The 17,452-nt window shown below is 43.1% G+C and overlaps 1 protein-coding gene across 1 annotated transcript in view; it reads right to left on the bottom strand.

Annotated features, from left to right (window-relative positions):
- Positions 1-17,452, bottom strand: part of MAD1L1 (mitotic arrest deficient 1 like 1) — a 714,648-nt gene that overhangs the window by 258,170 nt on the left and 439,026 nt on the right. The window contains exon 16 of the mRNA XM_066576313.1: positions 13,739-13,949. Within this exon, the coding sequence (XP_066432410.1) occupies positions 13,739-13,949 (211 nt within the window). The remainder of the gene's footprint in view (positions 1-13,738; positions 13,950-17,452) is intronic.

Here is a 17,452-nt window from a genome sequence, read left to right as displayed (position 1 = left end):
GCTCCGAGAATTACCACCCAGCAACAGCTACTACAGGGAGAAATGTAGTATTACCAGTGCCAATTCAAGGCTGTCTGTGATATACATGGACAGGCTGATTTTACCATTACTGCTACTTGTTAGTTATTGTGGCGGGCACCCAATCAGGACTTATGGCATCCATATACCCTAGTAAGGTGTGTGTGTGTGTGTATGTATGTATGTATGTATGTATGTATGTATATATGTGTGTGTGTATGTATATCGTTTAGACAAGACAACCCCTTTAATGAATAAAGAGAAAATAAAGACAAATCCTTTTCTTGTTTTCCGTTTCATCCGAGCGCTGATGCATCACCTGCTTTTTTCGAACACCATCAAATCAGTGGAGTTACATCAGGTTTCAGAACGTCCTCTGTCCGTGGAAGAAAAACACTAATTTATGCTTCAGCGCTGCACAAGAGGAAGACGGACGTGACAGCTCAGTTATTACAGAACGTGTACTATCACCACCCAGATGCGGGTCACAGATACATTACTGCCCGAGTATGAAAGATGCTGCAATACTTGAAACCCCGATGGCCGGGATACTGAGCGGAGGAGACGGGGAGCAGCTTGAGACGTCTCACGTCCGCACTCTATAGGATGTGTTCCTTCAGATTCCTGCTGCTGCTCTGTGATCTATGCAGAGAAAACCTCCATGGGCCACGTTCTGTGCGTCAGACTGTGTGCGTCTACTTGCATCACACCCCAGCCGGGCATGAAATACTAATATATAGCACATGTACTGGGCTCTGCACATATATCAGAGGGATGAAGGGGTTAAATACAGATCCACACTGACTGCTAACCAGCAGGTCCTGATATCTACACCCTATACTATAATAAAGCACGCTGTGGTCTGAGGTTATGGTGGACCGCATTCTAACTAGGTATAGAAATAGATCTACCATGAATGGCAAATGTATCAAGGGATTCCGTCATTTCTCAATTAAAGGGGCTGCCCAGGGTTCAAAAAAGATGGCTGCTTTCTTCCAAACAGAGTGCCACCCTTGTTTGTGGGCTGTATCCGGTATTGCAGCTCAGCTCCCATTCACAATAGAGCTGAGCTGCAATACCCCACACAACCCTATGGACAAGGGGGGCACTGTGTTTGGAAGAAAGTAGCCATGTTTTTCTAACCACGGAAAACCGCTTTAATGAGTCTGACTTAATTATTAAAAGCGCCTTGCGGCTGAGGACCTGGTAGCAATCAGCGGCTGTTGTGGAGAGAGGATGACGGAGCTGCTCATTTCTCCTTCAGTGGTCATGTGCATGGCTCCTACTCCAATAAATACAGTGCTGCAAGAAAAAGTAAGTGAACCCTTTGGAATTACCTGGATTTCTGCACGGATTACTAATAAATGTGGTCTGATTGCTATCTGGTTGAAAAAAATGATTTGGTATGACCAAGTCAGAGTCCTGAACTTAACCCTATCAGGTCACTGGGCCGTGACCTGAAGACGGCGGTGCATGCAAGGCCTCAAGACATATCGATGACCTGAAGGACATTTGCAGGGAGCAATGGTCCAAAATTTCTTCTCAACTTGTACTAATCTTCTCTTCAGCTGCACGAAATGTTTGATGGGGCTGACTGCTGCTAAAGGGAGCTCTATGGGTTAATAAATTCAAGGGTTCACTTACTTTTTCTCCCTGAACTGTAGATAATTACTCGATGTGCTCAATAAAAGACAAAAGTGATACAAATGTTTGTGTGCTATTAGTCTGTGTTTGTCTATAACTTTGACAAGCGGAACCCATTTTACTAGTAATTTATGCAGAATGCCAGGTCATTCCAAAGGGTTCACTTACTTTTCTTGCAACTGTGGCGCAATATTTGGTCACACTGAGTATTTTAGCATCTTCCTTTGCAGTGGTTTTCCATTCTGGCTGATAGGAGGTGGTCCACAGTAGGGATATGATAGAGGAGGGGTGGTTCTCATGCTTGGGACACCATCTATCAGCCAGAGGGGGGATGATGCAACCATATATCACCACTTATGCACCAAAAGGCATTTTAGCCAAAAGAGTTGCACTTGAAGAGTTCTTTTTTTAATTATACTTATAATTTTGAGAACTGCATACAGAACATCATCCAACAACACTAAATTTACCTGTAACCTGTTTGCACTCATTAGGAACATGAATGACCTCCTAATAGTGCAGGGTGGCTGTTCTCGCCGCCAGTACTCATCAGACCCAACATCATATACTGGCTTTATAAATCTAAACCTAAAAGTAGCGTATACTTTTACAACCAATCCGTCGCTCCAGTGCATTCACAATACAAAAAAATCAGCAAATCTTCATGAAAAGTGTTCTCTAGGCTTTTTGGTACACAGCTCCTCTGCAGACCGGAGTGTCTCCATGGCTACAGACTACCAGCAGACCCTGTGCAGCCTATACCTGCAGCCATCTACAGCATTCCTTCACTTCCTCCTCCTACTAACCTACAGACGAGGTTTTCTACAGCCGCTCCCATAACAATATATAATTAAGAAACTGCTGAAGATAATATAATACTTAACCCCTTAAGGACCAGAGTGTCTTAGTGCTAAACTAGCAGACATTTTTTAGCTATTTTAACCACTTGGTGTTTTGTTTTTTTTAACTATAATTTTTTAATGCAAATTTTTGCACTTCGTTTTCTAATTAGTTTTTTTTTTTAACTTATATGCCCCCCATGACATCATATAAGACCTCTGGGAGATATTCACACATTTTTTTCTTATTTCACAGTTTTCCATTGTAATTGCCGCATCCATAGGAGCCCCAGTTACAGGGAAAAATATCCCCCCTATAGTGACAATAATCACTAGCAGAGCTGGACTGGGGTCTGCTAACCTCTATCCAATGGACAAGGGTTAGACTATTGAGTGTCCAACCATTCAGACCACTGCCAATCATGAGAACAGGGCTTCATGTCCCAGTGTATAAATGGAGCAGAGGTTGGGCATGACCGATGCGCCATTCATCTGTATGGGACCGACAAAGCCCTGCATTGTGTTATCGTTGGCGGTCCCACAGTGTTGAATGGAGTGGAGGCGGTCCTGTGCAACCTTTGCTCCTTCCAAACAGGACCTTTATCCTTGTGAGCTATTGGGGTCCCGGCGGTCGGACCACCACCACCGATCAGACACTTCTACTCTATCCCGTGAATAGGGGTAAGCTTAAACCTTGGCACGGCCCCCCTTTAACTTGCAATTCCCTAATAGGGTATTAAAAATAAAGTTTTCTAAACCAGTGAACACTAGTTTTATCACAAGAGGACGGATCAGGGACTTCTATTTACATTGTTTTCTTCATTTTCGGTCGAACGTCCTTTAACTAATGTATATTATCATGTAATAAACGGGGACTAATAGAGAGAAAAGCAGCAGCTGTCACACCAAATCCAAAAACCTATAAATGATTCCTTGCCTCCATTAATATTATAAGGCTATTACGCTCACCTCTGCTGTGACCATGAACAGTCCAGTCCGCCGGGCTTATTTCCTACACGTTTTAATAGGTTATTATTAAACAAATGAGACCACCGCAACTAGTGGCGAGAAGCCAAGATGTTATCATGCCTCCCGTGGTTATGCTCAAATAGATTTAAAGCCCGGTGTAACCTTGATTTTTTTTTTTTTTGCTTTTAATGGAGTCACACTTAATGATCTTTAGCGCATGAAGTAATAATTCCATTATTATGGTATCTAACAAGATATTTGAAGAGAAACAGCATTATGTGTCGACAAGATGAACGGGCCCGGAGCATAATATATTAATGGCAGCGTTTTAATACAAAATCCATCTAAATCAAACCCTTTAATGTCATTTTGAGCTATTTGAACTCGGCGGATTATGAAAGAGGTGTTATGGCTTTCATATCGGAGGTGCCAGCTGTTTGCCACAAAGCTGAATTATCATCTCTTATTCGTCACCCGCAGCTTCGCTAATGTGCAGCATGGTGTCCATTAAACATGTGCGCGCCGGCAGAGCGAGAGGGCAAACAATGCAGCCGCCGTTCTAACCGGGTCTGATTATACCCCGGTAATGATAGGTTCATGCTGTACAAGTGAAATGACTCCTGCTTACATGGATATAGCGGATATTGCCGTTTTCATCATCTACCATATCCTGTAATCCTGCAGCTTTTAGATACCACAACGAGTAGAATCGTGTGGTGGCGAATGGGCTTTATTTCAAGATCACCTAGTGTAAATGGCTTTCACTATAGGGTGTCGTTACATAATATTAGACGTGACAGCCTGCAATATGTAGAACATTAACCACAGTGATGCTTTAATGTCCATTTATGTGAAATCTCCACATTTCAACAGGCTTTAAAGGGGCTGCCCACTTGGTAAGCCATTGTTGACCTACTCTCAGGATCAGCATGGGGTCCGGCGCCTAGGACCCAAACCAATCTTCTGTCTGTCAAGGCTGGTGCGTCCATACACCAAGCTGATTTCTTCAGGAAACAGACAGCTTAATTTCCACTGCAATGGCTATGCTTGGTATTACATTCCAAATTTCTATTCATTTAAAGGTAACTTGGCCTGCAATGTTAAGCCTGGCCACTGCAGTGTGAACGGAGCTGTTTGCTTCCTGAGAAAATTAGCTCAATGCGTGAGCGCATAAACCCAGCGAACAATTTATTTCTTATACTTCGTGACTATTGAGATCAGGGTTGTACCTCTGAATTGGCACAAAAGGGGACTAGATGTCTTTCTAGAGCACTACAACCTTACAGGATATAGACATCAAATAACAAGAAGGGTTGTTGATCTCAAATGTGGATTCAGGGATTATTTTGACTGCCATTAGGGAGTTGGGAATTATTGTTTCCCCCCAGAATGTGGGAAAATTGGCTTCTGCCTCGTTTTTTTTTTTTGTCTTCCTCTGGATCGACAAGGGAAGGGGGTGGAGACAGGCTGAACATTTGTCATTTTTCCACCTAGCATACTATGTTACATGCAATGGGCTCTCACTGATATACTTTTGGTAACCAGTCCTAAGAATAGGTCATCAGTAGTTTACAACCAAATAGCCCCTTTAAGACTTGTGCAGGTGATACACTGATTTCTCTGAGATACAACTATCAGGACCCAAGTACGGAGCATTGGATAGTGTAGGACAGGGGTCCCCAACTCCAGTCCTCAGGGACCGCCAACAGGTCATGTTTTCAGGATTTCCTCAGTATAGCACAGGTGATGTAATTATTGTCGGTCCTCAGACATTGCCACAGGTGTTCTTACCATAGGATATCCTGAAAACATGACCTGTTGGTGGTCCCTGAGGACTGGAGTTGGGGACCTCTGGTGTAGGGAGCCAGTGTTGAACTACAGTGAAAGGTTTCTGCCACCAACCAGAGGACTTGATTCTGAGGTTCACCCTATACAGAGCATCCACACAATCACTTTTCTGCATTGTAATCTTTGTTAGTGCACAGAGGACATATCATCAATAACATCTTACAGGTGATTTGTGATCCATCCTATTATAAGTAACTATGCACCCCAAAATATTCAACTAATCTCAGGAGTCTGGGTGCAGGGACATTTTCCTCAATGGCAGAACCAGGAAAAGGTCCTCCGTGCCAGGAAGCCGCTCAGCCTTGGGTAGGGCACTTACATACAAAGCTAGAGCAGGAAACAATCTTGCCCTATGTGACGCAAAGTTTACTTACAATTCTGTCTTCCCCTAATTGGTCACTACATACAGTAGTAACATAGTATGCAAGGCCCAAAAAAACACATCCATCCAGATCAGCCTAGTATTTTGTTGATCCAGAGAAAGGCAAAAACCCCAATGGGGTAGAAGCCAATTTCCCTCATTTTAGGTACAAAAAAAATCCTTCTCAACTCCAATCTGACATTCAGAATAAACCCCGGATCATCGACCCTTCTGAAGTAATCAGTGATACGATAACATGTAATATTCTAATGCTCAAGAATGACATCCAGGCCCCTCTTGAACTCTTTCAGTGAGTTCGCCATCACCACATCCTCAGGCAGAGAGTTCCATAGTCTCACTGCACTTACAGTAAAGAACGCCATTCTACGTCAGTGTAGAAACCTTCTTTTCTCTAGACGTAGAGGGCGCCCCCTTTTCACAATCACAGTCCTCGGTATAAACAGACCTTGGAACCAACTTATAGATAGATATACATACATACACACACTAGGCACAGGTGTTTACCTGTTGTTTGCACGAAAAATTTTCATGAAGTCATGGTTACTTCAGAGGAACTGGGGAATACAATATGTATACATATAGAGGAGTATTACATTCTCCTCAGACTGCATGTACCGATATCCCTCTGCAGAATGTGTCACCCCTCCAACTCTCCTTACTTTTTACCCTTAAAGATAACACCCCTTTTATTCAAATTTAACCCCAGACTGGATGTTGCAGCCCTTTCTTAGTCTTAAAGGCAAGCTCCATCCCTGCAGTCCATGGCTTAAAAAAATCTGTTGGACAATGGTTAAGTTTTGGAAAAGCTATGGGAATAAGAATGTGACATAAACTAAAAACACCAGACATGATAATGTATTAAAAAAAACTATTTCTTACTCCAGGCATTGCACAAGAGGGGAGATGAAGTTCTCTACAAAGTGAAGATGTAACAGACTATTAAATAACAGACTATTAAGTATTATGCCTGGAGCAGAACAATCCCTTCTCAAAGTCCATTAAAGAAGTACTTCAGACAAGTTCTTCAAGTAAACACTCCAAACAACAGTGACTCTGCTCATTTTAGAGTACAGACCACTGTCGGAGAGCGAAAAGCTGAACATCTCAAGTCTACGGGGAGACAGACCTTTATCGCCTTTTCAAGTCTGGATGACATAAATGAACAGTTCTACCGAAGATCCACCAAGAAATTACTAAATATGAGCTCCTCAGTCACATTCTTCTATAAAAGGTGTAAAAAATTCTAAACTAAGGTGCATTTACACGAGCCGGTTATTGGGCCCAAACATTTGTTTTGATAAGTGCAAACCTGAAAAAGATGGGCAGACGTACGAGAAAACACTAAATTTTTTGACTGAACTGCTTGTTTACACAAGCATAAAAATGCTTATCGGTTGGCTGTATATCTTCCTGTGTGAAAGTAGAGACGTACAGCCAACCTAATGATGGATCTATGCCGACAAGCAATCCTATGAACCATCATTCATCCCCATAAAGCCAGTCATCTGTCATGCGCGAACAGCAGCGAATGAGCGCCGGTTAACATGCTTTGTCGATTGTCACTTGTTACAATGGGCCAATTCTTGGTCCATGTAAATGGGCTCTTAGTTGCAAGGTAGGTCACTACATTCCGCCCACAATTCCTACACAGTTTTGACCACCATAATCCTACAGCTTCCTGGATGGCTGCTCATTATTAGATTCCCACTCCTGTATGGTAATAGACAATTTGGGGAACACTGTGTCAGCCATATTAATTGTCAATAGGGCTAGATTATGGCATAGGAAAAGGGGCCTACTGACTGAGGAGTTTCACCCCATCCCCACTATGGTCTGCTTTATTTGAGCCTTATATAGCATTCTTATATGCCCATGTATTATGTTGGTGGTGTATGATATAGATATTTGGCACTGTGTGGTGGTATTATTTAGGTCCAATAAGGCTCTGCTATTATGGCAGTACTATTGTAGAATTTTCTTCCCTTCAAAAAAAATTACCAGGGTTCCTATAGGGCCAAAGGCCTCTACAGACATTGACCAAGCCTTGCTTGTCCCCCAACTATCAAATAAAGAATAATTCAAGGATGTATTACGGTACTTGTCGAGGCTTACATTTTGAGGTGTAATGTTCATTTTCAGGGGGACATTATTTCTTTTTTGTGGCGACTGCCAGGTCTTATAGACCGGGCAATGCTGCCTGAGAAAAAGGGTATGTAAATAAGCTCTCATCCTGGAGGAAGGAAGTGGGCTCTGTATTGTCACTTATTGGATAGCAATTATCTAAGTCAGTGTCCAACCCTTTAAAGGGACTCTGTCAACGGGGTTATGCTGCCTGAATCACGGGCAGCATGAACCCGGAACAGGGTTGTCTGTTGTCTCTATATAGGTTATATTCCGAAATGCTGCAGCAATTCAGAATAACTACATTTTAAAGTTTAACCCTGAGCTAAGCTCCGAGTCACGAGGGCGGGCCGCGCTGCTCTCTCCGTGCCAGCTGCATGCAGTGAAAGCTCTCTGCCTTTACATAAAGGGAGTTGTTACCTTGCATGAAATGGGCAGGAAGAGGCCGGTGCGGTCCGACCCCCGTGACTCAGAGCTCAGTTCCAAGTCAAACTTCAAAGTCTACTTATTCTGCATCCGCAGCATTTCAGATGAAAACATCCACAGGGGCATCAGACATTCCTGTCCCGGGTTCATGCTGCCCAAACCAAGTGTAAGAATCCCTTTAACAGGCCTTGCAACATGTAGGACAAACCAAAGTCTCCTCCTGAAGGAAACCATGCCATTCTGCGGACTCTCATCAGAGTAGAGCAGGGTGCTGGTTGGCTTTAATGTGGTTCTAGGGGTGGCGCAGATTCAGCAAGTTGTAATTTATGCAATGCTTTAATGAGAATACGTTTATTCTGATTACAGTGCACTAGTCAGGTGCAGACGAGGCTTTCGGCTACAAAATAACCTTTACTTGTGTGCGACTGTAGGTTTCATGTGACTATGATGAATGGAGGCCTGCTGACAGCACATAAGCTCAGAGGGTATGACAAAAATACGGTCTCCTTTTTTCATCCTTTGTTGCACACGCAGCAAGTCTGCGCTCTAATCCCTGGCTGACGTCACACAAACCAGGATAGATGGAGAGTTTGCAGATACAATAGAACCAAGTTCTGGCTCATTAAATATATACATACACATACATGGCCAAGTCGAAATTCATTAAAAAGGCAAATGAGGAACGTGCCTTGCATGGCAATGGGCTTATAGTCATTTTCATTCATTATTTCAGTACTTGCCTTATTTCATCCGTAAACCAGTGAATAGTGGGCACATTCATGCATAGTGCTTGGACAGCACCATCTGTGAAGTCAATACAGAATATCTGTGTGCATGGTCATGCGTTCGATTTACTGACCTTAGTTCAGTTTCCGAATGACCAACATCACCAGACTTTAGTGTATAATATAGACATATGACTGACCGGATAAGGATAAACTTTAGATTGCTGGTAAAAAAGGGAGAGGGGTGGAAGAGAGGGAGAAAGTCTTGGTCTGTTATTCACTTAAAGGGGTTGTCCCGCGCCGAAACGTTTTTGTTTTTTTTTCAACCCCCCCCCCCCCCCCCCGTTCGGCGCGAGACAACCCCGATGCAGGGGTTAAAAAAGAACACCGCACAGCGCTTACCTGAATCCCCGCGCTCCGGTGACTTCTTACTTACCTGCTGAAGATGGCCGCCGGGATCTTCTCCCTCGGTGGACCGCAGGGCTTCTGTGCGGTCCATTGCCGATTCCAGCCTCCTGATTGGCTGGAATCGGCACGTGACGGGGCGGAGCTACACGGAGCCAGCATCCTGCACGAGCGGCCCCATTGAGAAAAGAAGAAGACCCGGACTGCGCAAGCGCGTCTAATTTGGCCATTAGATGCCGAAAATTAGACGGCAACCATGGAAACGAGGACGCTAGCAACGGAGCAGGTAAGTGAAAAACTTCTTATAACTTCTGTATGGCTCATAATTAATGCACAATGTACATTACAAAGTGCATTAATATGGCCATACAGAAGTGTATAGACCCACTTGCTGCCGCGGGACAACCCCTTTAAATTGGTTGCCTTGGACTTAACTATTGATGTGCTATCCCCTGGACCCAGTCATTTGCCGGGTCTGCTTTGATTTTTCTTGGATCTGTCTGTAATGATATTGTCATCTTGAGTGGTGGAGCTTCATCAATCATCTGAGGATAGGTCATCAATTGTATAGTCCTGGACAACCTCTTTAAAGTAAACACCCACCCTAAACTTTTTTTTTTAATTCTAGGTTGCTTAATGTGTTACTGTCAATTCATTAAACTTTTGACATGTCATGATAATGTGAGTTCTGCTAGATGGGGTCAAAGTGGTGAGACCCCCACTGAAGGGGCAAAAGTGTGCAGCAGAGCCCTTCTCAGACAACTGAGCATATGGTGTATGGAGCCATACAAAGTATATGGTCTACACACTACTCTCATTGCTCCGACTGAAACCGGGCAAAGACAGTCACAGCTGAAAGAGCAAAGTATTCTATTAACTGCTTCTGAATCTTTGTTTCAACAATCGGTAAAGGTCTCATCACACAGACCCCCAAAGATCAAAACTTCTCATATGTTGTACGACGTGTCCAAGTTTTAGGAAATGATAGGCCCCTTGTTTGACACACTCAGTCTCTGGTCATAACAGAAGTATTCATAGGACTTTGATAAGTCCACAGCACAGTCTTCCTCTCCAAGTAATGGCCTGAAAGTGGCCAGATACTTCCAATTAGCAGTCAACCCCAGTCCCATTAGACATTGGCAAGACCTCAGCTAACATGGGTCAAGAGGACATGGAAGCGCATTACCACCCAACATGATCTCAGGATCAACAATTCTAGTGTGGCCCACTGGCTGGACACAACTCTACTGTTATAGCCCAATCCAGAAGATACTAGCAAATTGTGTAGGCGACACAGCCATACCTTACACTATGTGTACTCTCTACTGTCAAGTACATCACAACACACCACAAGGTACATCAGACAATCCTATACATAGTCTCTGACTCGGCCCTAAACAGCACCTATGTAGTGCCACACTCAGAATTGCCCACGAGACATGCCTCGAACTACTACACCATGAATCTATTTTACAATGTGTATCAGGTCCTAAAACAATCAGCAGGTGCCGCTAAGTAAATGTTTAGTAATTACTTTTGTAATGCTTTTACATCTCTAATACAGATGTTGCCACAACTGCTGACAGCAACATGATGGATGATTCTCTTGCAAACATAACACAGCCACAATATAACCATCAATAATGAATTAGCTTATTTGTTCACTGAAATGTGTTATCTGTGCAGAACGTATATCCACACTGTGCAATTCAAGACATTTGGACAAAAACTGCTGCAGGTTTGCGTACCCGGACATGCTATAAAGCTGTTGCTTTGGTTAATAAATCCATGTTTCATGACATTGTAGAAGGAAAAGCTGTATTAACTGACAGTGAGACCTGACAGAGGCAAAATCAAAAATGCTTTAATGACTAGGTTCTGGGAAGAGCCAGGGCAGTGATTACGTCTAGTAAAATGTAACATGATTGTTTTCTCAGTCACAATGAAGTCAGATTTGTCAGTAACCAGGCTTTGCGCGCCTTTATTTAATGGGTAAAGCATCTGTAAAACCTTTATTTCCAATCTCATTGCCTTAAAGGCATTTGCTAGGACTAATCTACTATACTGATCACCTATCCTCAGAACAGTTTATCAATAGCTGATCTGTGGGTGTCCACCACTCTGCATCCAGCACTCTGCTGACCCCCACAGCTGCTTCAGTTCATAAGACACAGCACTGTACATTGTATATTGGCCGTGCATGGTATAGCGGCATAAATCCATTTACTTGAATGGGAGTGAGCAGCTCTCAGGCCACATGAGTGATGAGCGTGATATTACATGGCTGAGAAGAGGCCATGGCACTAACATAAGCACAGCGGCCTCCTCAATCAGCCAACAGCCAAGGACCCTGAGCGGTGGACACCTGCTGATCAAATATTGATGGCCTATCCTGAAGAGAGGTCAATAGTTTTAGTTTAATTGAAAGACTTTTTGCCAATAAGCTCTTCGAGAAGTCATTAACGCAGAGGTTCACTTAGTTTTCCCCCCTGCAGTATGGATGATTATTCAAGTTCTTCAATAAAATACATACATGGTACAAATTGTTGGTAGTTATTAGATTGCGTCGTCTATAGTTGTAACTTGGAAAACAATCAGACTGCCCATTTGATTAGTAATCCATACAGAAATCCAAGTCATTTCAAAGGGTTCACTAACTTTTCTTGCAACTGTCTAGAGCACAAATAGTTGAGCTTATATGAGAAAGACTGGATATAAAAATAGAGCAGCTTTCCTTTTTATCTGCATGCCGGCTGTAAAGTGTCCGTCCGCTTCAATCTATCTTCCTGCATGTTATAAGATAGGACTGGAGGGGGTCAGTAAATGGGGACCACTACTGATCACAAAATAACTTAGCTGCTGCCCTCTGTAACCTCAATAACAGATTTCTGTATCTCCAGACGTGTTTACTGTACATCGCTCCCATTTAAAAAAACAGGATTGCAATGTGCATTCGCCATAAACTATAAAATATGATCGATCAGGTCATTTTAAAGGGTCGTGTATAACGCTGGACATGAAAAATTATACTGCACTAACAATAAAAGAAAATTATAAATCAGGTATTAAAAGTACAGTCTATGGTGAGGTATAAATAAGTTATATGTGATACTCCCGCTCGCTTTAACCTCCAAAATTCAACCTGTAAAGAGGATCATGAAAATCTCCCTTTAATCTCATATCTCAGACCTCCAGATTATAGGACCTTTATACAATGCTTTGACCAAAGGGGTTTTCCAGGCAAGTTTTATTGATGACCTATCCTCAGGATAGGTTATCAATAGTTGATCAACTGGGGTCCACCACTCAGGACCCTTGCTGATCAGCTGTTTGGACATCCACTGTCAGTGCCACAACACAGCACACAGAGCCAAAGCAGTTAGCGCTTCCACCCCGGTCTAGTAGCTAACGCTGGTAAGTGCAGGCTGGGGTCCCATTAAAATCAGTGAGAGCTGCTCCTGTAATTTTCAGGGCTGGACATTACACAGGGGTCAAATCCATTTGCTGCGACTCTGTACACGGTGTTCTGGCACTGACAGCGGGCGCCTGAACAGCTGATCAGCCTGGGTTCGGAGCGGCAGACCCTCGCCCATCAACTATTGATAACCTATCCTGAGGATAGGTCATCAACACTAATTGTCCGGAAAACCCCTTTAATGTCTCCAACGATCAATTAGTTGCAAACTTAAGTATTTCCAACAGCGCCACCACAGGAAAAAGTAAGCATTACAAGGTATATATATATTAAAATCAATGTACAGTCCGTATAACATATAGGTCCACCAGACAGCTCTCTAAGTAGGGTATTTCAAAATGACTTTTTTAAGGCAAAGTCTTTAAGATTTGAATGGAGACTGGCATTAAGGTATTGTATATACCCAGCAGCACAATGTATATATAGTTCTAAGCACTAAGCCACATGGCCTATAGCATCCAAAATGAAAAACAAACACCATTTCCCTGCTGACCTCAGCCCTGGAAATAGAGTTTATTCTCTTCTGCTAAACTAACAAAAGTGACCTGAAATGTAGTAGGGTAAAGATTATCATAAGCCTGTGCTCCATGCCAAGTCTCCGCACGTTAATGTGACACTGGCATTACTCAGGAGACCGTCCGTACATCCTACTTCTGCAGGGTGCCAATGTACAGAGCAACATATTATTTAATGGAAATGATTGAAAAGTGTAGGCGTTGCTTTCAACCAATCAGAAATCAGATGTAATTAAAACATAGAACCCATACAGCCACATTCGACAGTCAAGGGAACCAATGTACTGATCCAGAGTGTCCCTTTTTAATCTACCTGATGCAGAGTTTTCATGTTTATCTATTATACATCATTGAATATAATACACACTTACCTGTAACATCCTGAGTAGGCATCTGGCTACTTCCAGCTACATCAAGTTTCTCAGGCACTTCGATGCCCCCCTCCAAAATGCGGACGAGTTCCCTCAGTTTCTTGCACTCGTCCTGGAGGTTCTGGACTTCTTCCCTGCGCTGCTGTTGGGCCATAGTAGCAGGATTCATACTAAAATGGATCACTTTTACTTTGCTTGGATCATAGGAACCCTGAAAACAAAATACACATTTCTAATTACTTCCGCCAACTTATCTACAGTGCTTAGTGGTAAAAATGTACCTCTTCAGTAATTTCTGATGACACTTAAATGGTCACTAACTTTTCAATAAACTTGTGTTTTTTCGATAACTAGCAAACGTATACCTTATTTTATGTGCCTAAATGATGTTTTTGTGCTGAAAAATACCTTTAAAAGTAATGTTTATTAGTGGTCTCCCATCCTCCTAACTTGCTATCCACTGCCTGTTGTCTAGTGATATATGGCTGCAAATAGATCTGGATAAGTTAGGGGCTTGGGTAGAAAAGTGGCAATGAGGTTTAACACTGATAAATTTAAGGTTCTGCACATGGGCAGGGCACACTAAATGGGAAACCACTGAGAAACACTGACATGAAAAAGGACTTGGGGATTTAATTAACTGTAAGCTTAACTGGAGCAACCAGTGTCAGGCAGCTGCTGCCAAGGCAAATAGGATCATGTGGTGCATCAAAAGAGGTCTAGGGGCACATGATGAGAACATTGTTCTTCCTCTTTACAAGTCACTGGTTAGACCACACATGGAATATTGTGGATAGTTTTGGGCACCTGTACTCAAGAAAGATATATTGGAATTGGAGCTGGCTTAAAGGCGAGTAACTGAAGTAATAAATGGAATGGGTGGACTCCAACATCCAGACAGATCAAAATTAGGGTTATTAAGATCAGAAAAATGACCGTTAAATATGTCAGAGATCAATATAAATGATGGGAGAGATCTCTGCTTATACCAAGAACTGGGACTGTAACAAGGGGGGGCATCCTCCATGTTTAAAGCCTCGTGTGCCCAATTTGGCCCACCACCTCTTTTTATGTGGCCCACCGGCCATGCAGCAACTCAACAGGCATTCCACTCATTTACCCTGCAGCTCTGATCATTGGCAGCAGTGCAGAGACTTGTGACTCTCTTCCCTCTGGTGTCTGTGTGCGCCGTACTGTACACAGCACAGAGGGGAGAAGTTGGCGGTATCAGAGTCTGCACTGCCGCTGGAACTGAGCTGCAGGCTTGGCGAATGGAATGCCTGCAGGGATGCTGTCTGGCTAGAAACCAATAGGGGAGGGGCCCTATTACTACTGAAGCTACTATAGGGGTCACTATTACTACAGAGGCCAATATAGGGTATACTATTACTACTGAAGCCACTATAGGGGGTGGTTGGGGGGGGGCATCATGTCTCCTGGGAACACCAATATAGGGGGCACTCACTACTGGGGCCACTATATGGGGTCACTACTACTACTTGGGCCGCTACAGGGGTCACTAATACTACTGGAGCCACTATGGAGGTCACTAATACTATTGGGCTATGGGGGGGGACCCTATTATGTCTATGAACACTATGAGGGTCACTATTGGGTACTATTACTACTGGGTTTACAATGGGGGTCACTATTACTACTTGGGTCAATATAGGGGAAAGTATTATTCCTGGAGCCACTATGGGTTTACTTTTACTACTGGGGTCAATATGGGGTTCAATACTACTGGGGTTACTATAGAGTTCACTAAGGACACTATTAGTACTGAGGTTAATTTAGGGCACACTATTCGTAGTGAAGTCACTATGGATGACACTAGGCATATTGGAGTCACTATGGTGGGCACTATTTCTACTGGGGCTACCAATATAGGGAACATTTACTACTGCATCTGCATTGGGGGGGGGGTCACTTACTAATGTTACCACAATAATGGGGGTCACTAATACTACTGTACTAGGGCCACTATGGGGGTCTAAAATACTACTGGGGCCACTGTAGGGGTCTAAAACACTACTGGGGCCACTGTAGGGGTCTAAAATACTACTAGGGCCACTATTGGGGTCTAAAATATTACTGGGGCCACAATGACGGTCACTAATACTACTGGGGCCACAATGGGGATCACTAATACTATTGGGCCCACAATGGGATACCTTAGTACTAGTGGGTCACTATGGGAACACTCGTTACTACTGAGGACTCTATGGGGGGGTCACTATTCTTACTGGGATCACTATGGAGGAACTCGTATTAAAAATCTTACAATTACAATCAGGCCTTTGAAGGCTCCCGTAAGGCTGATGTGACCCTTGGTGAAAAGCCGTTTAACACCACTGGTCTAGATGAAAGAAGGTTTCTACATCAACATAGAAGGGGGTTCTTTACTGTAAGAGCAGTGAGATTATGGAACTCTCTACCAGAGGATGTGATGATGGCAAACTCACTAAAAGAGTGACCTAGAAATTTACAAGCCATCTCTCACCTGAAGGGGCTCCTTTAATTTTCACTCAGTTTTTAATGAATCGATTTGAAATTTCCATAATTAAAGGGGTTGACAGGTTGTAAACTATTGATGGCCTATCTGCAGGATAGACCATCAGTAGTAGATCAGCGAAGGTCCATTGCCTTGGACTACCACTGATCAGCTGTTTGCCGAATGCATACAACTCTGTTCTCACTGCCGTAATCTTGCTTGGTATTACTGGCAAGTTCCCATTGAGGCAGCTGGGCCACTCAAGTGGTAACAGAGCTGTCTGCTTCCTGCAGAAATCCACGTAGTGCGTGCACTGGCCCGGCAAATAGCTGATCACTGGGAGTCCTGGACGGCGCCCCCTCAACCTACTATTGATGGCTTATTTGACAATTAAGCCATCAATAGTCTACAACTATTTGACAACCCCTTTAATAACCATGAGATGCAAAATGTGAGAAATACATAACTACACCTTTAAAAACTGGTGAAGCAGGCTCAAAAGGCAACGAATAGACAAAATAGTCCAACTTTTTATCTGGATCATATCTTTTAGCTGCAACACTGTGTTCAGAGTTGAACTTGCACTTTAAATCATGTACTTCATTGAAATGCAACTTGCTTGGCTTTCCAAGGAAAGATAGCATAATTTAGATCAAGCCAAGTCATCTCGACCAAAGTGCTCAGCCAAGAGGTCACTCTTATTCGAGGAAATCCAAATTCTGTTACATCTTACAGTAAATACAGTGCAGTAACAGAGCGTTGGCCATCCAGAGCCTCATTATCTTTCTTTCTTAAGTCTGTTAAGATTTCTGTCCTAATACACACAAGTCAGGCTGACATCTTACATTTAATTCTACTGTTTCCAAAAAGTTTTTATAAGGAAGTTGCCCTAAATTGCCTATTAAAATGCACTGTCCCAGACAGGGTTTGCATGAGATTAAGAAATATATTTTCTTCCAGATGCAGCAGCACTATTATTCTTAGGCAGGCAGGTTGCATCGTACATAGGCCATAGACAAAAGTGGTGCTATGTCTGGCTATGGACGCCTCGAAAGGATACCGTCTATTGGCCAGTCGTCAACAATTAGATTCATATTATTAAATGTTACATCTACAGATACAATCGGGATGAAAGACCCGTGGCCGCAGGAGTATCCCGGATGGAGTTGACCCAGAGTTTGGAAATAAAATCCATAAACAAGACTCAGACTAAATATATG

This window comes from Eleutherodactylus coqui, chromosome 8 (genome assembly GCF_035609145.1).
Source record: "Eleutherodactylus coqui strain aEleCoq1 chromosome 8, aEleCoq1.hap1, whole genome shotgun sequence".
Classification (NCBI taxonomy): Eukaryota; Metazoa; Chordata; class Amphibia; order Anura; family Eleutherodactylidae; genus Eleutherodactylus; species Eleutherodactylus coqui.
Note: the sequence above shows the minus strand (reverse complement) of the source record. Positions and strands in the feature narration are given on the sequence as shown.